Here is a 14165-nt window from a genome sequence, read left to right on the forward strand (position 1 = left end):
CTCTTGAAAGGTTTTGCCTTTGGTTATAGTGGCTTTTGTCAATAGATGACCACTTTAATATACAGGATCCAGTTTATCAAGGTTATTTTTCCACAGGCACTGATTGGGAATAGAAGCTCGATAATCAGGCCTATGGTGTTATATCAAAGAATGGAATTTTTAGGCCTAATCAGCAGCTGCTGTATTAAATGTATTGCCCCTCAGTACCCCATGTGATCAGTGGTAATTTAAAAAAAATTGCCAGGTCAGAGCCTGTGGTAGCCTCCACCTGCCACTTTTTCTCAATGGGGAAAAGGAAGTAAGCTCAAAAAGGTTCCAGTTTAGTGACCTGGCTGGAGTCTTTTCTTCATTTCATTGGCCTGTGTACATTTATTAGATTTATGAATTGCCTAACACAAAAAGGTCTAGGCAATGAACAAAATTAAAACATACATAATTATTAAAACAACTCAACTAAAAATAAATACAGAGTAAAATGTACATAATAAAAGTAAAATGTAATACAAAAAAGAGCAGCAAAAATACAATTTGAATTAAAAATAACAAAATCTGAACAAAAAGGTCTTCAAAAGCCCCTTAAAAATCTTGACTGAGTCTCACTGGTGAATCTCTATGGGAAGGGAGTTCCAGAATTCTGGGCCGGCCACTGAAAAGGAGCTTTCTTGCGTGATGTGTAAGTGTGCTATTCGAGGACATGGAACATCCAAGAGGCGTCGCTGAGAGGAGCGCAGGGTTCTTGAAGGTTGATAGAATTTCAAAATTGCATTTTCCCATGAGCAAGATTGGTCATTAATTAATTTAAATATAGTCATTCCAAGTTTGAATATAATTATTTTGTGAATTGAAAGCCAGTGTAACTCTATCAAGGCCAGAGTTACATGATCAGAGCATTTAAAGCCAGTGATAAGATGAGCTGCTGAATTGAACAATAACAGTAAAGGGCGCAATATTGAGGAAGGAAGACCGGTGTAAAGACTATTCCCTGTACGTACCCGGATCAGTCCAGACTCCTGGGTTTTGCCTCCCCTCCAGCAGATGGAGACAGAGAAGTTTTAACGGACTCCGTCGTATACCCCTGAGGTGCCTCCTAGAGTCTGTCAGTATTTCTCTGTCTCCAGCAGATGGTGGAGGTGCATATCCCTTGAATCTGAACTACTTAGCTTGGTCTTTAGTTTTTGGAATTGGCTATTAGTGTTTGGTTAGCTGGTTTTTTCTTAGCTCTTTTTATTCTAAGGTTAAAAAAAAAAAAAAGTAGTAGTAGTCTGCAGATAGTCTACAAGCCTCCCAGGGGGTTGTTAGATTCTGGTGGGACCATCCCCCCCTGGTATTCGAGGCAAAAGAGCAGGGGGTTGGAGGCCCTGTGACTGCCAGTAGCTGAGGGTGATACTGGGGAGCCTGGTTCACAAACCCTCAGCAAGGAGGAGCACAAAGTTTTTGTTTTAAAAATAAATAAATTAATTTTAAAACCAGGTACAATTTACTTATTTCTTTAGTAACCGGCCCAGCGTTGCTTTCTTTAGTTTTCTGATCGCAGCCGGCTGCAAATCGTCGTCCTCCCGATCTATTTTTGGCACACTATTTCCCTGCTCGTTTTCAGGCTAAATTTAGCCCGCTGACGGTGCCGTGTGGTGTGGCCAGAATCTGTGCCGATTGCATTTCGGGGGGTGAAGGCACTGCAGGGGAAATTCCACGTGGCAGCGTTTCCAAACAGCGTGTGGAGCCTCAGAGTCTGCAATTGCAGGGTAAGCCAGCTGATCCGTTCCTGCTCAGTGCAGGAACGGAGGCCATTTTAAAACTTTTAAAGACCAGGAGCTGGCTGCTATGGGGGCAGGGAATTCCCCACCTCCTCTTTCTCCGTGACCGGGGGCCTCCGGGAGGGGGCAAGTCGAGGGAAGACCAGGCTCAATCCTCAGGGCTTGACCCCGGGGGGGGGGGGGTTTCTGAGGGATCTTCTTCGTCATTCTCCTCCAACTTTGTTTTATTACTTCACAAGGCCTTTAAGGCTCGGAGAGTGGCTAGGCGCCAGGCCATCAAAGCCCCTCATCCGCTACCGGCATCTGGGTGGGTGGGTTCATCCTCCCATAAGCGTCCTAAGTCCCCTCTGGTGGGGGGGCCTTCAAAATCCAAATGCCCTCTCAGGTTCCTTCCTGATCCAGTGGGTACTTCTTCTTCAGACCTTTCGGATGGGGCGGTGACTCCTCCGCAGGACCCTCAGGGGCCTGAAGCAGACCCGGATTCCCAGCCACATGGGGCTCAACAGGGGAGTTCCTCTGTGGTGGACAGTGATGATCCTAATGTGGTCCATTTGTTCCGGAGGGATGAATTGGGGCCACTCATCCCAGCCATTCTTGAAGAGTTGGGGATTGAGGTCCATCAAGAGGACTCACGCATGGGCGCTGTTGATTCCGTGATGCTTGGCCTCAGGGGTCCTAGTCGTTCTTTTCCCTTCCATATGTCGGTGACTGACCTCTTGCTTCGGGAGTGGGACACTCCAGACCTGGGATTGCAGTTCGGCCGGGCCATGGACAAATTGTATCTGCTACCAGAAGAGGCTCTGGATCTTCTCAGAGTGCCCAAGGTGGATGAGGCAGTCTCAGTAGTGACCAAAAAGACCATCATCCCTGTTACAGGGACGACGGCCCTTAAGGACTTGCAGGATCGGATATTGGAAGTGCAGCTCAAGAAAATTTTTGAGTATTCGGCTCTTAGTGTACGGGCAGCCATGTGCAGTGGTTTTGCGCTACGGGCAAGCCTTCGCTGGGTACAGCACTTACAATCGGCGGTATCCTTGTCGGATACGGAAGCGACTCAGGTCAGTCGCTTGGAAGTGGCGGTTGCCTACAGTGCTGATGCTCTGTATGTTCTCCTGCGTACATCGGGGAGAACTATGGTTTCGGCCTTCTCAGCCTGCAGATTCCTTTGGCTTCGGAATTGGTCTGCGGATGTTTTTACTAAAGCTCAGCTTAGTTCCTTGCCATTCAAGGGGAAGCTACTTTTCGGCCAACAGTTGGAGGACCTGATAAAGTCTCTGGGGGAGAATAAGATCCATAAGTTGCTGGAGGATAGACCTCGGTCCAGAGGCTCCTTTCTTCAGTGGTCAAGATTCAGGGGGAATCGTTTTTGCTCCTCGTGATCCTCCTGCTCCTCGCAATCCTCCGGCTCCTCGTCTCGTCAAAGTCCCAACAGTCAACATTCCTGGAGCCAGTCCTTTCAGGGCCGGCGTCCTGCCAGGGACGGAGCCCCACAAATCCACGGAGTCCTCAAGTCAACGCAGTGAATGAAACGAGGCTGGTTCACTCCTAGGTACCAAGGATAGGGGGAAGGCTGTCTCTCTTTCTCGAGGAGTGGACCATTTTAACCTCAGATCAGTGGGTCCTAAATATAATAGAACACAGCTACGCTTTATATTTTGCTCGGCCGCTCTGGGAACGCTATCTGGTTTCTCCATGCTCCTACCTGCAAAAGCGTCGGGCAGTACTGGACAGCCTACAATGTCTACAAGAACTAGGAGCCATAGTTCCAGTACCCGCAGGAGAGCTCAGGTGCGGTCGTTACTCCATTTACTTCGTGGTACCCAAGAAGGAGGGCACCTTCCATCCCATGCTCTGAAGGTGCCTCGTTTTCACATGGAAACTCTTCACTCTGTGATAGCGTCCGTCCACAGGGGAGAGTTCTTGGCGTCGCTGGACCTGACAGAAGCATACTTGCACCTACCCATGCGTCTCGATCATCAAAAGTATCTGCGGTTCGCAGTCCTCGGGCATCATTTTCAGTTTTGTGCACTGCCCTTTGGTTTGGCGATGGCGCCCAGGATGTTCACCAAGGTGATGGTGGTTGTAGCAGCGGCACTTCAAAAAGCGGTGGTATTGGTACATCCCTACCTAGACAGTTCGCTGATTCGGGTGAAATCGGAGGACCTTTGCAGGACAGCGGTTCAGAAAGTCTTACAGCTGTTGAGCTCGTTGGGGTGGATTGTCAATCCCGACAAGAGTCATCTAGTGCCTTCCCAGTCCTTGGAGTTTCTGGGAGCTCAGTTCGACACGCTCCTGGGCAAGGTTTTTCTCACCGAGGAGAGGATGACCAAGGTTCAAACTCAGGTGGAGTCGTTACGGTCTATGCCTCGTCCCAGAGTCTGGAATTATTTACAGGTTCTGGGCTCCATGGCTTCCACTCTCGATTTGGTCCCGTGGGCCTTTGCTCACATGCGCCCTCTGCAGTCAGCCTTGCTCTCCCGTTGGAATCCACTCTCCGAACAGTTTTATCTTCTTCTACCGCTGACGGACTCAGCACAACCGGTCTTCCGTGGTGGCTCTGTCCGGACAATTTGCTTTGGGGGATGGATTTGGAAATTCCCTCCTGGATTGTGTTAACTACCGATGCCAGTCTCTCCGGTTGGGGAGCAATCTGTCAAGAGACAGCGGTGCAAGGACAATGGACGAGAACGGAATCCTCCTGGTCGATCAATCGGTTGGAAACCAGAGCGGCGCGGTTGGCCCTACAGGCTCTCCTTCCCCTAGTGGAGGGAAGATCAGTAAGAGTGCTTTCCGACAATGCAACGACAGTGGCCTACATCAGTCGGCAAGGCGGAACCAAGAGTCGTCCGGTGGCGACGGAGGCTCAGCTTTTAATCAGCTGGTTTGGAACAGCATCTATACAAGATAGCAGCCTCTCACATTGCCGGGGTGAACAATGTGCAGGCCGATTATCTCAGCCGACACTAGCTGGATCCGGGAGAGTGGGAACTCTCCGAGGAGGCCTTTTATCTCCTGTGCAACCGCTGGTCCACGCCCGCCATGGATCTGATGGCGACGTACTGCAATGCCAAGGCTACTCGATTTTTCAGCCGACTTTGAGAAACAGGGGCAGAAGGAGTAGATGCTCTGTTACTTCCCTGGCCAAATGACATTCTGTTGTATGTTTTTCCACCATGGCCATTGGTCAGCAAGGTGCTGCGCCGCATTGAGGTTCATTCGGGCAAAGTGATCCTAGTGGCACCGGAATGGCCGAGGCGCCCATGGTTTGCAGACCTCCTCAATCTGGCAGTAGACGGTCCTCTGCGATTTCGTCCGTCCCCGAATCTTCTACGACAAGGGCCTGTTTGTTTCAGAGAGGCAGATTACTTCTGTCTAGTGGCATGGCTTTTGAAAGGCAGAGATTAAGGAGTAAAGGTTACTCGGATGCAGTGATTGCCACCCTTTTACATTCCCATAAGACATCTTCCTCCATGGCGTATGTTAGAGTTTGGGGTGTATTCGAGGTGTGGTGTCTGGAACATGAGGTGGAACCATCTAGAGCAGGGGTGGGCAATTCCGGTCCTTGAGGGCTGCAAACCAGTCGGGTTTTCAGGATATCCTTAATGAATATGCATGAGAGAGACCTGCATACACACTGCCTCAGTTGTATGCAAATCTATTTCATGCATATTCATTAGGGTATCCTGAAAACCCGACTGGTTTGCAGCCCTCAAGGACCGGACTTGCCCACCCCTGATCTAGAGCTTCAATTGCAGATGTTCTGACCTTTTAGCAGGCTGGTCTTGCTAAGGGATTAGCCTTCAATTCATTGCGAGTGCAAGTGGCAGCCCTTGGTTGTTTTCGGGGGAAGGTGCGGGCTGTTGCTGTAGCGTCCCATCCTGATGTTGCTCGTTTTTTGCATGGAGCTAAGTATCTGCGTCCTCCAGTCCAGAATCCCTGTCCCTCATGGAAGCTGAATCTGGTTCTCCGTGCCCTTTGTAACACTCCTTTCGAGCCGTTGAAGCGAGCGACCCTGAAGGATCTGACATTGAAGGTTGTCTTCCTCGTGGCTATTTCCTCAGCAAGGCGTGTTTCAGAGCTTCAGGCCTTATCCTGCAGGGAGCCCTTCTTATGGATTTCTGCAATGGGAGTTTCCTTGCAGACTGACTGTTCCTTCTTTTCTCCCGAAAGTGGTGTCATCTTTTCATTTGAATCAGTCGGTGGAGCTTCCTTCCTTTGGGGACCTGGATTCTTCTAATTCAGAGTCTAGGGATTTAAGAAAGTTGGACGTAAAACGGGTATTGTTGTGTTACTTGGAGGTCACGAACAGTTTCAGTCTTTCGGACCATCTGTTCGTCCTGTGGAGCAGTCCCAGGAGGAGTCATAAGGCTTTCAGGGCCACTATTGCACACTGGTTGAAGGAAGCTATTGTTTCAGCATACCTTGTGCAGGGCCTCCGATCCAGGTGGGTCTTCGGGCTCATTCTACTCGGTTTCAAGCAGCCTTGTGGGCAGAATATCAACAGGTGTCGCCACAAGGAATTTGTCAAGCGGCTGCGTGGAAATCTCATACCTTTGCCAGGCATTACCGCCTGGATGTCAGGGCCCCAGAGCCCGGTTCCTTCGGGGCGAGTGTACTCCGAGCGGGACTCTCTCAGTCCCACCCTGGTTAAGGAAGCTTTGGTACATCCCAGGAGTCTGGACTGATCCAGGTTCGTACAGGGAAAGGAAAATTGGCTCTTACCTGATAATTTTTGTTCCTGTAGTACCCCGGTTCAGTCCAGAGTCCCACCCATGGGGAGAGGGAGAGTCTGCTCGGCCGGTGGTTATTAACATTTTGTAGGTTTATCGAATGTTCTTATACTGTATGCCCCCCCCTTAAAGGGTAAGAGTATGGGCATGGTTTCGTTGAATACGTTACACGGTTTTCATTCCCTCTGCTCTTCAGTTTGGTTTCATGGAAAGTTATGGTTTGACCTTTTATGCTTGGGTACAATGTAATACTGACAGACTCTAGGTGGCACCTCAAGGTATACGATGGAGTCCGTTAAAACCTCTTTGTCTCCATCTTCTGGAGGGGAGACAAAACCCAGGAGTCTGGACTGATCCGTGGTACTACAGGAACGAAAATTAGCAGGTAAGAACCAATTTTCCTTTACTGTAATCAAGAATAGGAAAAATAGATGCTGGCAATACATAAGAAATTCTGCAACATGCAATAGTGTTTTAAAGCCTGGAAGAATACGCAATCTAAAGAAACCCTGCTTGATGACATTTTTGACTTGAGGTTTGAAGGATAGTGTGTTATCTAGAATGACGTCAAGGCCTTTCTCCTGGTTTTTGATTTGGCAAGTTGAATTATTAAGGCAGATGGAAGTTTCGTTGAAAGGGGAATGTGGGCTAAACAGAGCCAAAAACTCTGTTTTCGACATGTTTAATGTAAGTTTATTTTGTTTAAGCCAAGAGTTAACGGAGGAGAAGCAAATGTTGAGATGTTCTAGAGTTTCATTCCAGGTGGAAGGGACATGGATAATAAATTGGATATAATCAGCATATATTTTGATTGATTCTGTCAAATTGGCCAAGATTTACAGATGGGAGCTAGATAAGTGTTGTGTTTGATATTATGTACTTACAGCAGGCTTTATTACACAAATCTCTGAATTTATTTGTCAGTCCCTACTGAAAAAGGTGCCACCGGACTAAGCAACCTGGGGAATACATGTTTCATGAACTCTAGTATCCAGTGTGTCAGTAACACCCAACCACTAACGGAGTATTTCATCTCAGGAAAACATCTATATGAACTCAACAGGTAATTAACGGTGCATTGAAGCAAGTTCAAAGTATGCACCCACCTTCAGCTCCTCCTATTTTGGGCATGGCTAAAACTGCACAGGCTATCATTCAGCACACACACTTCTATTCACGTTTATGGGGGTGTGTTTTGATTGTTGGCTGTTTGTAAGTAGCAAGGCTTGGCAATACATTTTGTATAAATCTGTGCCCATTTGTCTCAGAGTTACTAGAATTTAACAGCAAAAAGATAGCAGAAAGCTATATAAGGGCAGAATGTAGTATACTTCATCTTAACTTAAGATGAGCAAGGAGACGTGAACCTTTAAAATTACTTTTATGCAGGGGGTGAGGGAGAATATTTTCCTGGCCTTTGCTTAAACATGATTCTCCTAGATTGTTAATCAATGCATTCTCTATAAAATTTAGGACAAATCCTATTGGGATGAAAGGACATATGGCCAAATGCTATGGAGATTTGGTTCAGGAGCTTTGGAGTGGAACTCAGAAGAATGTGGCTCCCTTAAAACTACGGGTAAGAGTGTCGCCAGAAAGAAATTAAAATGCTGTTGACATTATGCCTTTTACTTGAAAATAAATGTCCATTTTAAAATTGTTTGTTTGTTTTGTGAGTTCTGCTGGCCCTTGTATATTGCCTTTTGGATAATACATTATACAGCTGGAGTGTGCGTTGAACACGTCTGCTGCTTCTGTATATCTTGGCTGCAGTACAATAAAGATTGATAACTGCATTCCACTGACTCCTAACATGTTATTTATTTATTAAGCGTTTTTATATTCCACAACTTCCATTAACACTTTTAGTGCGGATTACATAATATACATCCATAGCATTATCGCAAACAAAACAGTACAATCATATTATAAACATAAAATAGATCAATAAGTGTAAAATACTATTAAAACGCCATCTTAAAATTTTCCGAAACATGTTCTGTGTCTGCTAACTACTGTAAGCACACCAAACTCTGATGATGTATTTGAACAGGACACAAGCTTCTTTCCTCTCCTGTGCTCACCAAACTGTTTCCCTTCTTTTTTCTTCTTTAGGCCTCATTCCTTTTTCTCTCCTTTCCACAGTGGAAGCTCTTCACTGCGTTGTGGTGGTAGGAGACTTCCCCAGGCTGTTTCAGCAGCTCTTCCTCCTCAGCAGTGGCGCCAGTAGCTCCCTCTCCCATTCACAATTAGTGAACTTATGAGCAGGATTCTTGAGATTGTTAGAGAGTAATTACATGCATAATAATTGCGTGTATCACTAGTTCTTTCATGTTTTTCCCAAAGATACATATATCAAATATTGACACACATGACACAAATGAGTTTCATGACCTGGTATGGACCTGGTTATTAGCAGTTTTTTCTAAACTTTGATTATAGAATGGTGACAAAGTTTGCACACAGCTACATTGCATAGGGCAATTGGAACTAGCCATTCTCCAAGGACAAGCAGGATGGCAGTCTTCACACACGGGTGACATCATCAGATGGAGCCCGGCACAGAAAACATTTGTCAAAGTTTCTAGCATGCCCAACATGCCGCTAACCACACATCCACGCGGGGTCCCTCTCAGTCTCTTTTTCTTGGCTGTGGAGCTCGCATTTTTTTCTGTGGGTAATAAATTTTTCTTCCTTCCCGTGTCCAGTCAGGTCCCTCTGCGGTTTTGCAGGGTTTTTTCTCGGTATCGGTTAGTTTTGTGATACTCTGTGATACTCTGTGGCAGTTATGGACATCAACGGCGTGCTGCGTTCTTTTTGCCATAGCGTCGTCCGTCTTTTGCTGCTGCACTACTGCCCTTGGACTATGTCTATCACAGACCCCCACGAGGTCTGTGTCCTTTGTCTGGGGGTGGCACATGACATCCGTGTCTGTGCTCTTTGTGCCCAGGTGACCCCCAAGGGTCATCTGGCATGCCTGGACAAGATGGAAAGCTCTTTGGCGCAAAAAAATTGGAATCTTCGACGTCCGGGACTTCCACACCACAAGGCAAGGGATTCTCGGCCTCGACCCCCTTAGTGTCCCCTCCACTACTGATCCTCGATCTGGAGGCAGGAGCAGGAGACCAAGCAAGATCAGTATTTTCACGGTCCAGACCAGGGTCCTCTCCGTCCCTGTTGGCCCTGGGAAAGGACCAAGAGGAGCACTGGGAAAAGTCCAGGAAGCACCGACAACTGTATTCCTCCTTGAAGACATCGGACCTCGGGAAAGCATCAACCGTGTCCGTGCCTCCCCTGAAGCAGTCCTGTGTGGAGGAAGTTGTACCCTTCAGGCAACCCGCGAAATCTCAGTGGTCCCCACTGATACTGGTGAAAGGTTCGGTCCCCCCCCCCTCCCGGGACTCCGGGTCGATCCAATTCCGCTGCCTCCTCCTCCAGCCATCCTTTCCTCGGCAGCCTTTTATTTATTTATTTATTTGAAGAGTTTTATATACCGTTATTCGGAAAAGCCATCATAACGGTTTACATAGTGAACAAATTTTCATGGAAGTTTGAGATATTCTTATAACATGGTGAACAATACAGTAATAAACATAATATAACAGTTCTAGGAAGTAATATAAGGTTGGAAGAGGAGGGAAAAATATTAAAATGTAGATTATAATAGTTAGTTCATTTGAGCAGATGATTGGGGGTCTGTGAAGAATTTGCGAAAGAGTACAGTTTTTAGGTCTTTTTTGAAGGTTTTTATGTTGTGTTGAGTTCTCAGGTTTTCAGTTAGAGTGTTCCAAAGATTAGGAGAGGCGATGGAGAAGGCTCTCTCTCTTGTTGATGTTAGATGAGCATCTTTGATGGTGGGGATTAATAAGTAGTTTGAGTTATTGGATCGTAGATTTCTTGAGGAGTTTTGAAGAGTTATGTTAAGGGTGTTTAGCCCTTGATGATCATTGTTAAGAATTTTGTGGATGATAGTCATGGATTTGTATGCAATTCGTGCGGTAATAGGGAGCCAGTGAAGAGAAGACAAAATGGGCGTAATATGGTCATTTCTTTTTGTTCCAGTTAGAACTCTAGCAGCGGAGTTCTGAAGTATTTGGAGTGGTTTGAGGGAAGAGAAGGGTATTCCCATTAGTAGGGAGTTACAATAGTTGAAGGTGGAGAAGATAAGAAGTTGAAGGACGGTTCTGAAATCATCAGTGTTGAGAAATGGTTTTAAATGTCTTAGGGTTAGGAGTCTGTGGTATCCTTCCTTGGTTTTATTTGATATGTGGTTCTTAAACGACAGATCTTTGTCAATGATAATTCCAAGGTTCCTGGTGTGGGTGGTAGGAATTATAGTTGTCGTATGTTTGTCTGGAATTATCAGGGGTGGAGGAACTGGATTTTGTTTTTTATCCATCAGAATAATTTCGGTTTTGTCAAAATTGATTATGAGTTTTAGGGAATTTAGAAGATGTTTGATGGAGATGAGTAGATCTGAGATTTTTTTGTAGGTGTCTTCAATTGATTTTCTTATGGGGAACAGAAGCTGTATGTCAGCATATAGGAAGTGTGTTATTTTGTTTTTTTGGAGTAGTTGGCAGATGGGGAGAAGGTATATGTTGAAAAGGGTAGAGGATAAAGCTGATCCCTGGGGGACACCACTGTTGAGGTTGATCATTTTTGAAGGGTTGTTGTTGATTATTACTTGGTAGGTTCGATCAGAAAGATAGGAAGAGAACCATTGTAATGTGGTACTTGTTAGTCCAATTTGTGAAAGATGTTCTAACAGTATCTTGTGGTTTACTGTGTCAAAGGCGGCTGAGAGGTCAAGGAGTAAGAGGAGGTATTTTTCTCATTGTCAAAGCCTCTTAAAATAGTGTCATTTAGAGAGATAAGGAGAGATTCTGTGTTAAGATTTTTCCTAAATCCATATTGGGATGGGGGTAGGATTTTGTTAGATTCGAGATAGTCGTTGAGTTGAGTATGTACAACTTTTTCAATGGTTTTGGCAATGAACGAAAGGTTTGAAATTGGGCGGTAGTTGGTAAGGAGTTCAGGATCAAGGTTGTTCTTTTTTAGGATTGGTTTGATGATAGCAGATTTTAGGCATTTGGGGTAATTACCTTTGGTTAGGGATAGGTTGACAATTTTGGTGATGGTTTTTGATATAGTGGGTTCAATATTTTTGAGGGTTGTTATTGGGATGCTGTCTAAAGGATGGTTGGCGGGGTTCATTTTGTTTATAATGGATTGAATTTCCAGTGTAGAAGTGGTCTCAAGGTTTGCCCATGAAGATGTTAGATTGGCGTTGAGTTTGGGGATTTGGTTGTCTTCAGTTATGTTGGATTGAATTAGATGAGATATTTTTTTGCTGAAGAAATCTGAGAAGTCATCACTTTTATGATTGGTACAGGTAGATTTTTGGTTGGTTTTGGTAAGTTTTTGAACTATTGTGAATAACATTCTGGGGTTATGATGAAATTTGGAGATTTTGTTGAAGGAGAACTCTTTTTTTTTGGCATTGTTGATGATGTTTTTGTATTCCGCTAAGTTATTCCGATAGTTGTTTAGAGTTGTTGTGTTTTTATTTTTTCTCCATTCTCTTTCTTTTTTCCTAAGAAGATGTTTGGCAATTCTGATGTTTTCATTGTACCATTGGTTATTGTGTTTGGTATGTTGTTTAGTTTTTGTAATGATGGGGTTGATAGAGTCTGCTACTTTCTTTGTAATATTTATCCAAGATGAAATTGCAGATTCTGAGTCTTCTAGTTTTATGTTGTTTAGTTCTATTTGCAGAGTTTTTTGAAGAAGATCAGTGTTGAAAGGTGGACGGTAGGAGAACTTGCTGGGGGTGTTATTAGGTGCTTTAAAGCTGGAATTAGAGGTTAAGTTTGCTTGAATCAGGTGGTGGTCAGACCAGGGTACTTCTGTGGTATTTTGAGAAAGAGTTAGAGCGATGTGTGTGGTTGGCAGTTGGCCGGGCCCTGCAGGGCATCGAGCCTCTGGTTCCTCCAAGACCGCCGCAAGAGCTGACTCCATTGGTGCTTGCGCCTCTGTTGGAGCGGCTGGACCTGCTGCTCGGTGTCTTACTGACGCAGCCAGCTCCAATGCCCTGAAATCCTTCCTTGGCGAAGGGAGCATCACTGCTGCCACTACCAGTCCCTATTCCGGTGTGTGACTCCTCAGATGAGGAAAGTAGAAGAGGACCGTAAGGCTCATCTGCATACTGCTCCCAGCATCCCCCGGAAGAGGAGTCAAGAGGTCACCGGAAGCAATCCAGGAATTGAGTTCACCAGCTTCCATAAAGCTGAGGAACTCACATGGGTTGGGAGCCCATGTAGCAGGAACAGTTTGGGAGCCCATGTAGCAGGAATGGTTTTTCCAGATAAACTTCCTGGAGTTACGGGCGATCTGTTATGCCCTGAGGGCGTTCCAGGAGCACTTGCTCAACAAGATAGTCCTGGTTCAAACTGAGAATCAGGTGGTGATGAGGTACTTGAACAAGCAAGGAGGGAGGGAATCATACCTCCTCTGCCAAGAGGCAGTCCAGATTTGGTCCTGGGCTCTCCAGAACAGCATCTTCCTCCATGCTGTGTACCTCCCGGGGATGGACAACATAATGGAGGACTCATTGAGTCAGGCCTTCTGACTCCACGAATGGTCCTTGAACCAAGAGGTGGTGAACCGCATCTTCCGCCTATGGGGGACCCCAGACATAAATCTGTTCGCTTCTCCAGAGAACAAGAAAGTGGATCGGTTCTGCTCCCTGGGACAAACGGGCAGGGGATAGATGTCTGATGCCTTTTCACATCACTAGGGCACCGATATCCTGTATGCTTATTCTCCCCTTCCGTTGATCTCAAAGACACTTCTAAAGCTCCAACAGGACCAAGGTACCATGATCCTGGTTGCGCACTTTTGGCCATGGCAGATCTGGTTCCCTCTTCTACGGGAACAGGCCTCATGCCCTCCAATCTGGCTGGGGACGGTTCCAGTCCTGATCACTTAGGACCAGGGCAAGCTAGGCCACCCCAACCTCTGATTTTTTTTTGTCACTCATGGCTTGGATGTTGACCATGAAGGCCCTGGGCCCTTCAGAGGGCATGTCTCGTGTTCTCTTGGAGTCCAGGAAGCTTTCCACGTGGAGATATTGCAATCTCAAGTGGAAGAGGTTCTCAGTGTGGTATGAAGGACATAGTCTGGACCCATTCTCATGTTCCCCACCGAGGCTTTTGGGCTACCTGTTGCACCTCTCCAAGGCTGGCTTGAAAACCACTTTGGTGAGGGTTCACCTCAGTGCTATCGGGATTGATGGTGCTCCCATTTCTACCCATCTGCTCCTAGGGCGGCTCATGTGAGGTTTATTGCAGCTTAAGCTTCCAACACAACTCCTGGTGGCCTCTTGGGACCTCAACATGGTCCTGGCCCATCTCAGGAAGGCTCTGCTTGAGCCCCTATGGTCTTGCGATCTGACGTACCTATCCTGGAAGGTTATCTTCTTGGTGATGGTCACTTCAGTGGCAGGGTCAGTGAGCTTCAGGCTTTGGTGTCATACCCCACTTATACATAATTTTGTCTGCGTACATACCCAAACTTCCTTCCAAAGGTGGTCATGGAATTCCATCTCAATCACTTCATTGTATTGCCATCTATTTTCCAAGACACATGCTCACCAGGGTTGAGCGTGCCTTGTACACTA

At 46.1% G+C, this 14165-nt stretch overlaps 1 protein-coding gene across 5 annotated transcripts in view; it reads left to right on the top strand.

Annotated features, from left to right (window-relative positions):
- USP32 (ubiquitin specific peptidase 32) overlaps window positions 1-14165 on the top strand; it is a 430766-nt gene that overhangs the window by 315778 nt on the left and 100823 nt on the right. For all 5 annotated transcript variants that reach the window (XM_029611622.1, XM_029611620.1, XM_029611623.1 and 2 more), the window contains 2 exons: window positions 7409-7547; window positions 7958-8063. In XM_029611622.1, the coding sequence (XP_029467482.1) occupies window positions 7409-7547; window positions 7958-8063 (245 nt within the window). The remainder of the gene's footprint in view (window positions 1-7408; window positions 7548-7957; window positions 8064-14165) is intronic.

Source organism: Rhinatrema bivittatum, chromosome 8 (genome assembly GCF_901001135.1).
Source record: "Rhinatrema bivittatum chromosome 8, aRhiBiv1.1, whole genome shotgun sequence".
Lineage (NCBI taxonomy): Eukaryota > Metazoa > Chordata > Amphibia > Gymnophiona > Rhinatrematidae > Rhinatrema > Rhinatrema bivittatum.